The 8,775-nt window shown below is 64.4% G+C and overlaps 1 protein-coding gene across 1 annotated transcript; it reads left to right on the top strand.

The window, feature by feature from the left end:
• Positions 1-2,344: 2,344 nt before the first annotated feature.
• Positions 2,345-8,553, top strand: TESC (tescalcin). The gene is made up of 8 exons (XM_005524497.3): positions 2,345-2,471; positions 5,767-5,836; positions 6,895-6,975; positions 7,201-7,340; positions 7,415-7,476; positions 7,548-7,655; positions 8,027-8,074; positions 8,265-8,553. Exons 1-8 carry the CDS (start codon positions 2,414-2,416, stop codon positions 8,340-8,342), a joined length of 645 nt encoding a protein of 214 aa, XP_005524554.1. The 5' UTR covers positions 2,345-2,413; the 3' UTR covers positions 8,343-8,553.
• Positions 8,554-8,775: the final 222 nt, after the last annotated feature.

Here is an 8,775-nt window from a genome sequence, read left to right as displayed (position 1 = left end):
AGGCCAGGGAAAGCTGGAGCCCCCCAGGATACATCCAGGGAGGCCAGGGAAAGCTGGAACCCCCCAGGATACATCCAGGGAAAGCTGGAACCCCCCAGGATACATCCAGGGAGGCCAGGGAAAGCTGGAGCCCCCCAGGATACATCCAGGGAGGCCAGGGAAAGCTGGAGCCCCCCAGGATACATCCAGGGAGGCCAGGGAAAGCTGGAACCCCCCAGGATACATCCAGGGAGGCCAGGGAAAGCTGGAACCCCCCAGGATACATCCAGGGAGGCCAGGGAAAGCTGGAACCCCCCAGGATACATCCAGGGAGGCCAGGGAAAGCTGGATACCCCCAGGATGCCTCTGTATCCGTGCTGGAGCAGCCTCTTGGGATGCACCTGGGTTCCCCCAGGCTGCACATCCGCGGTTCAGCACTGTGGGAACAGCTCTGTGGGGTGACATTTGGGGTTTGCCTGTGCCCCCTCCCCTCCTGGCAGTACAGGCACAGTCACCTTTTCCAGGAAGGCAGGGGTGGATCCCAGAAGCTCCCTGGCCGGATCCGTGGTGTCCGTGTTCAGGGTGGTGCCGATGCCGTCCCTGGGGTCCGTGGAGCTCTCCCAGGAGGGGTTGTGTGGATTTCTGGAGAAGGTGGAATTGCCTCCCTTGTCTCCCACCAGGTGCAAAGTGTGGCCAGGTCGCTCCTGTGCAGTGCCAAAGTCCTTGGGAGCAGGGGCTGAATTGCCTGCAGTTAATGCCCTGTTCTCCCTTCCCTTTCCGTGTCACCTGTCCTGGGGACAGAACAGCCCCGGGGCTGCCGTGCTGAAATCCAGAGGGTGAGGGGAAAATCCAGAATGGGGGAAGAGGAGGCTGGGAAGGGGCAGGAAGCGAGTACTCACTGGATCATGAGGAAAAGCCAGGGCTGGTTCTGAGCTTTGCCACTGGATGTTGGCACTCAGGGATGTTCCAGGCAGAGCCATTCCCAGGCTGCCTCTGGCAGGGAGCGAGTCCTGAGGGCAGCAGCATCCCTGGGAGGTTTGTCCACCCCTGGAGGCCGAGGTCTCCATGTGCTGCTGCTCCAGGCCAGGCTGAGGAGCTGCTGGTGCCCTCCAGCAGCAAAGGGGCAGCGAGGGACAGCTCCTGGATCCTCTTGGGAAGCACTTCCAGCCCCTTTGGACCCATCCTGCCACGCAGGGACACACTGAGAGCACCCTGGCCCAGCCGAGGGCAGGGAGTGACAGAGCATGGGAGTTTGTCTCCAGTCTTTGCAGGAGAACCAAGCCCCAGGACCCTCCGGAGCAGCCAGCCCTGCCTGGGGCCAGGGAGAGCTGTGTCCTCTGGGGGAGGAGATGAGAGGAGGGAAGGGCTGCTCTGGGCTGGAGAGGCTCTCTGGGAGCTCCTGGTCCCTTCCACCTCCACCTGCACACGAGCTGGCTCCAGGTACTGTCCTGACCCATCTCCAGGGCAATCCCGGCTCTGTGGGCCCTGCCTCCCTCCCTGCTGGCTCTTCCCCCTCGGGGGACACGGGGACTGGCGGCAGGGACAGAGTGCTGCTCCTGTTTCCCCCCTCCTGCTCCTGCCTGGAAGTGCCTGGGCTGGGCAAAATTCCACATTGGATGGAAAAGTGCCGGCCCAGGAATGGAGGGTGAGGAGCCCCGAGCCCCAGAGCCCTTGACTCTGAGAAGTGAGGTTGCAAGATGGGGACATCTCTCCTTTCTCTGTTTTTATTTATAAACAGGTATTTTCCTGTAGGCTGGAAATGATTTCATTCCTTTCCTGTTTACATTTGGCTCTAAACAAATAAACAACACCGACTTGCTACCTACTGCCACGGTGTGCTGTGCTCTTTGAGCTGCTCCCAAACCTCCCTTCCCTCCTGCAAGGGCTTTGCTCTTCCCTGTGCCCGCGGGAGGGTGGCGTGTCCCTGCCAGAGCCGCTGTGGCCGCGACAGATGGTGACAGCATCTCCGGGCTCTGCCAAAGCCGCCTCCTGGGGAAGCCCCCCCTGACGGGGGTCTCGGGTCACCTCTCGCGTCCCCCTTTGTGTCTCCCCACAGCCGGGGCAGCGCCAGGGCTGGGGCAGCCGAGGGGTTCAGGTGGGAGCTGCTGCAGGGAATCCACGGGGAGACCCCGGCCCACATTCCCGCACCGGCATCCACGGGGGCAGCTCCAGAGCCGGGGGCAGCTCCAGAGCCGGGGGCAGCTCCGGAGCCGGGGGCAGCTCCGGAGCCGGGGCTCCCGGTGCCCGCAGCCGCTGCCGGGGCTGTCCCCGCTGCCGGAGGGTGCCACCCCCGCGGTCCCTGCGCTGGCTCTGGGCGGGGGCTCGCAGGGGCCCGGGGCCGCCGCGCCGCCGCCGCCTCCCCGCCGCGCCCGCCCTTAAAAGCGGCGGCGGCTCCGGTGCAGCGCCCGCGGCGCCGCTCCCGGCACGGCCCGGGATGGGCTCCGCGCACTCCGTGCCCGCCGAGATGCGGGAGCTGGCGGACAGGACGGGCTGTGAGTACCGGGGACCCGCGGGCACCTCGGCCGGGCGCTGCCACCCCCACCGCACCCCACCCAGCCCGGAGGGGACGGGGGGACCGGCCCCGCAGGGGACACCGCACCCGCGGGGCTGCGGGAGGTGTCACCCGGGGCCGGGATGGCGCACGGGAAATGTCACCTGCGTGGCCGGGGGGCTGCAGGAGGCGACGCTGGAGCAGGGGAGGGGGATGCAGGACGTGTCGTGTCACCCGCGGGGAGGATGCAGGAAATGTCACTCGGGAAGGGTGCAGAGGTGTCACCTGGGGTGGCGGGGAGCAGCGTGTGACACGCGGGGCGTGGAGCGGGGGCAGGGGATAAGAGGGGAGGGTGTAGGGCTGTCACCAGAGGTGCCAGCATGTCACCCCGGGCCAGCAGCCGAGTCCCCGGTGCCACCAAGCCGGGAGTGGAGCGGTCACACGTGCGAGCCCCGGCCAGGCTCTGCCCACCCGCGCCACCGAGCAGGAATTGTCCCCGCACCCTGCCCCGGAGCCAGGCGGTGCTTCGGGATGGAGGGACCAGCAGGGAAGGGAGCAGGGACACGGCCCAGGGCTCCCCGAGGGGCCGGGCTGTGGGACGGGGCTGGGAAGCGTCACCGCTCCAGGACGTGGCGAGCTCCGGGCACGGGGACCGGGGTGATCCCCCCGGGATCCCCCAGCCCCGGCCGTGCTGAGCCGCTGCCACGGAGGGAGGGCTGAGGGGCAGCTCTGCCACGGCCAAAGGGTCTGTGGGGGCCCAGAGGCTCCGGGGACTGTCCCCACGGCCGCTGCTGCTCCTGGGGTCACGCCTGTCTCCCTTCATCCCCGCTCCCCAGGGAGGGCTGAGCCCCCCGCACCCCTCCGAGCACCCCGGGGCACACTCGGGAGCTTCGGGAGCCCCGGGGTGCCAGCCCAGGGCGGGAGGAGGATCCCGGGGAATCTCCTGGCCCGGTGACCCTGCAGCACAGGCGGCACCTGTGGTTACCTACACCTGCCCCGGTGCCCCGGGAATCAACCCCAGGGAAGGGTTTGCGAGGGCAGCACCCAAAACTCTCATCGAAACCAGAGGAGGGAGGGCAGGGGGAGCCCACAACTCCAACTCTCGGTGCTATTCACGGAGCTCCCACTGTGCTGTGGCTGCTGCCAAAATCCCTGGGAATTCAGGGGATTTACAGCCCTGCTGCTGCGGTCCCACCCGGTGCAGGGCTCTGCAGCTGCCCTGGGTGCCGTGGGAGGAGCAGGGACAGGGCAGAGACACCTGGAGGTGCCCGGGGCCTGTTCTTTTGCCTTCTCCCCGGTGGAAGGGCGCCCTGAGGGGCTGCTCGGGGCCGTTCCCCTCCCTCCCTCGCTCCGTGTGCTCCATCCCAAAGCTGCAGCAGCCTCTGTCCGGGGTGAAGTGATGGTTCCCTGCAGCCAGGCTGGTCCCACAGCGAGGGCTGAGCCCCCCAGAGCCCCTTTCCCGGGGGTGCCCTTTGCTCAGGCAGCACAAACCACGCAGGGCTGGGAACAGCAAGCCCAGCTCCCTTTGGTTTAAATCCCATTTTTCCCCCGTTAGTGGAGGCTGCTGTGCTTGGACACGGGCCTGCAGCATCAGGATGCTTCTCAGGGATACGAGCAGCCTCTGCTGCCCTTGAGCCAGCCCTTCTTCCAGCAAAGCTTTTGCCTTTTCTGCAGATTCTCCCTTTTTTTTCCCGGAAAGCAGCCAAGAGCTGCCACCTTTACAGGACAGAGAGATGATGGGAGACCCGGCCTGAGAGACCTGGGATCGGGGAAAGAGGGAGGAAAAGCCTCATCCAGCCCTTCAGGGCTGGCCCAACCATGAGCATCCAGCCACTGAGCCCAGCTCTTTGTCCTCTCGGTGCCTGGGACGTTTTTCTGAGAGATCAAAGCTTTTTGCTGTGCACCCAAGTCCCAGATGCTGAAGGCTTGGTGGCCCAGCTGCTCCCATGGTGACGGCGATGTCGTCAAGGCAGAGAGTCGAAGGTCACTTCTCCATGGCCAAAATTGGAAAGCAAAGTCCGGGGAAAGTTTCCGTGGGTGCGTGTGGACAGCAGCAGGGCAGCAGCCAGGCGGGACTGGGGGAGAAAACATCGATGGATGGATCTGTGGGGACTGGATCATCCTCACCCGGGAGCCACTGGGGTCAGGGGGGGATAAAGGGGGATTGAAGGCCATCCTGGGAAGGTGCTGGTGAGATCCAGGCAGGCTCAGGGCCCCAGGCCCCAGCCCAGATGGGATTGCCAGGCTGTTACCAGAGGGCTGTGAAGGCTCAGCCCCGCTGATCAATAGGGTTGCTATTTCCAGGCTGTGAAGCAGCAGTCGGGAAAGAAAAGGACATTATTTAAACATCATAAAAGGCAGCGAGGGAGGCAGCTCAGCCCAGCTCTGACCCTGCTGTCTCGCTGCAATTAACCCTTTGCAACCCCCCAGCGATATTTTAATGTGGTTTTGTGTCTCCCCACGATGCCAGGAGGGGCTGAACTGCAGCTGCTGGGGCAGCCGGGGCTGCAGGAGCCCCTGGGTGCAGCTGGTGCCCAGCCAGACTCCCCCAGCTCACACAGCTCCAAAGCACTTCCCTGGCTCCTGCCGGTATTTGCACAAGAGTCAGGCTCTGGGGGTTAAAGCTTGGTTACAGCCCCTGGAGAGCAGCCAGGGAAGATGAACTCACCTGTGCCCGGGGACCAGGGCAGTGGGGAGCTGCTGCTGAGCCCCAGGCTGGAGCCCCAGCGCCCGAGGGGCTCAAAGGGAGCTGCTGGTCCCCCCTTGCAGCCCTGCCCCAGGATGGGCTTGGTGCATCCCCGGGGCAGAGCCCACCCTAAAGGTTTGTGGTTCCCCCTGAGCAGCAGTTTCAAAGCCAGGCGTTGATTTTGGGATGCTGCTGTGCCCCCTCCGTATCCTTTCCTCCTCCCTGGCAAGGGGAAGGTCGCTGCTGTCAGGATTTCTGATCCCAGAGTTATTTCCTGCAGCAGCCGTGGCAGAGATGTCCTGGGGCGAGGGGAGAGGAACTCCCTGGGCACAACAATCCCAAAAGAAATGTCACCCCGTTCCGAGGGCCTGGCACCGAGGATCCTGAGCTGCACCCACTGTGCCGTTCCCTGCCGCGCTGGGATTTCCTGCAGGGGATGCACCGGCCTTGGCACCGTCCCTGCAGCCAGCCCGGGGCACAGGGACCAGAACGGGGCTGGCACAAGGGACATGGGGGTGCCCAGGACCCGGCCCCACCGCTGGGGCTGTGGGGCGGGCACAGGGGGTGTCCCCAGGGCTCAGCCCCTGGCACCTCTCTCCTTTCCCCGCAGTCACCTCGGAGCAGATCGAGCACCTGCACCGGCGCTTCAAACAGCTCAGCCAGGACCAGCTCACCATTCGGTACGGCACCTCCTGCCCCACGGCAAATCCTGCCCCACTGCAGCTCCTGCCCCACTGCAGCTCCTGCCCCACTGCAAATCCTGCCCCACGGCACCTCCTGCCCCGCTGCAGCTCCTGCCCCACTGCAGCTCCTGCCCCACTGCAGCTCCTGCCCCACGGCAAATCCTGCCCCACTGCAGCTCCTGCCCCACTGCAGCTCCTGCCCCACTGCAGCTCCTGCCCCACTGCAAATCCTGCCCCACTGCAAATCCTGCCCCACGGCACCTCCTGCCCCACTGCAGCTCCTGCCCCACTGCAGCTCCTGCCCCACGGCAAATCCTGCCCCACTGCAGCTCCTGCCCCACCGCAAATCCTGCCCCACTGCAGCTCCTGCCCCACTGCAGCTCCAGCCCCACCCAGAGCATCTCCCCTCCCCGGGCTCCCCGGTGCCAGCCCAGGGCTGGGACCCGAGTCCATCCCAGCCATCCCCAGCCTCGCTGGGCCGGCCTGGCCTCGCAGACATTCCAAGGGAAAACACGGCCGGGGCACTCCTGACAAACATCTCATCACCCCCAGCTTTAAATTCACTTTTGGGGAGGGAAGGGGGGGTGGAAGTGGCTCCTGTCCCTCTCCGCGGTGGCTGCGCAGGGAATTGCTCAGCCGGGACAGCCCCGAGCCCCCGCTGCTCCCTCCTCCCGGGTCATTTCTCGGCTCCTTTGCTTTATAAATCGTGGAGGGCAAATGCCCGAAGCTGAGGGGAGGGTGGACAGCAGGATTTCCTTCCTGTGCCCTGTTTGAGGCCTTTTTCCTGGGAAAACGGAAATCCAGGGCAGGTGGAGCCATGCGAAGGGCCCCGGTGACATCCCAAGAGCTTCCCAAAGACCCATTTTAATCGGAAAAAATCCCTGAGCACAGACTTGCTCCCAGTCTGAACGGAGGCAAAAAGGGGTTTTTACCCAAAACCTCTTTATTTTTCCGTGGTTGCTTTGGAAGGAAGGGGTTGGGTCTGGCAGTGGCTGTCAGAGCCTCTCCCTCCTCCCCGTCCCCCTCACGCTCCGGCTCTCTCTGTCCCTTTGCAGCAAGGAGAACTTTGACAGCATTCCCGACCTGGAGTTCAACCCCATCAGGGGGAAAATCGTCCACGCCTTTTTTGACAAGCGGTGAGAACCCCCCAGCACGCAGGGAGGGATGAATTCTCCTCTGGAAACGGGATGGGGCTGCGCAAGGATCTTCTCCCTAAAGGCTGGGGTGGAACCAGGAGGAAAATGAGATATTGAAGCTGAATCTTAGGGACCGAGCAGTCCCAAAGCTTTGCTGGGGGGTGTGAGGGGCTCGGGAGTGGCTGGCTGGGGGCTCCCCATCACCGTGGGCTCCGGTTCCCCCAGGAACCTGCGGCAGGAGTCGGACGGGCTGGCGGATGAGATCAACTTCGAGGACTTCCTGACCATCATGTCCTACTTCAGACCCATCGAGATGAACATGGACGAGGAGCAGCTCGACCGCTTCCGGAAGGAGAAGCTGAAATGTGAGCCTTTCCCAGAGCCCGGGGTTTGGGGGTGGTGGGGAAGGGGCTGCCCTGACCCCGCCGTCTCCTCCCAGTCCTGTTCCACATGTACGACTCGGACCACGACGGGAAGATCACGCTGCAGGAATACAGAAATGTAACGTGGGCTCCCTCCTGCCCCCAGCCCCCCGAATTGCCAGGCCTGGAGCTGACCCCTGTGCCTTGCAGGTGGTGGAGGAGCTGCTGTCGGGGAACCCCCACCTGGAGAAGGAGTCGGCTCGCTCCATCGCCGACGGGGCCATGATGGAGGCTGCCAGCATCTGTGTGGGACAAATGGTGGGAGCCCGCGCTGGGAGCCGCGTCCCTGCTCCGCTGTGCCACCACAAACGGGGCTGGAAGGTGGCCCTGATCCCCAGGGCACCTCCCTGCCCCACAGCTGCTTTGGCTGGAGATGTTCTTGCAGGCAGCAGCTTCCAGGGTTGGTGGTAGCTGGTGAGGTGGGGGATCCCGTGAGGCCCCATCCTTCCTGCTTATGGAAAAGGCCGTGGGGGTTTGGAACCCAGTTTTGGGCTGGCCACGGGGTCCAGGGCAGGGCCGGCACTGGGAAGCCATGGGACACATGTCCCTCAGCCCCAGGGGACATCCCCGGCCCACCCCTTCCCCATCACCCCGGGGCAGCTGCGATCTTTGATCTCTCACCGTGACAGGGCCCGGACCAGGTGTACGAGGGCATCACCTTCGAGGATTTCCTTAAGGTCAGGGACATCTCTGCTCGTGTCCCCAGGAGGAGGGACCCGGGGGGACACAGGGACGGGGGGGGGGCACAGGGACAGGAGAGGGACACAGGGACAGGGGGGGCACAGGGACAGGAGCACACAGGGACAGGGAGGGGACACAGGGACCGGGGGGAGGCCCCTGGCCCCGCTCAGCCCCATCCCCTGGCAGATGTGGCAGGGCATCGACATCGAGACCAAGATGCACGTCCGCTTCCTCAACGTGGACACCATCGCTCACTGCTACTGAGGAGGAGCAGCAGCAGGACGAGGAGCAAGAGGAGGACGAGGAGGATGAAGAGGAGGATGAAGAAGAGGAAGAGGAGCCAGCAGCAGCTCCATGTCCTGGCACCTGGCTCCCAGCCCCACGGCTCTGCTCCGCTGTTCCACGCCGGGGCTGCCCTCTGCTCTCTAGAAACATCAGAGGCTTTTATCTGTAATAAAAGATATTTCTCTTTTTAGTCCTCGCTGAGAAACACTCTGTCCATCCATCACTCCACGGTGGAGCGTTTCCCTGAGCAGAAAGCTTCCACAAATCCCGATTTCCCCATAAATCTGGATTTACGAGGGGAAGGAGCTGGCGGGCTCGGGCTGATCCCGGGCCGTGGGGAGAGGCAGGGATGGGGATGCTGAAGGGCAGGAGGTGACGGCAGCACCCTCAGCACCTGCAACAACAACCACAT

The sequence above is a fragment of the Pseudopodoces humilis genome, chromosome 20, assembly GCF_049639895.1.
Source record: "Pseudopodoces humilis isolate 2021_Gansu_Grassland_sample_001 chromosome 20, ASM4963989v1, whole genome shotgun sequence".
Taxonomy (NCBI): Eukaryota; Metazoa; Chordata; class Aves; order Passeriformes; family Paridae; genus Pseudopodoces; species Pseudopodoces humilis.
Note: the sequence above shows the minus strand (reverse complement) of the source record. Positions and strands in the feature narration are given on the sequence as shown.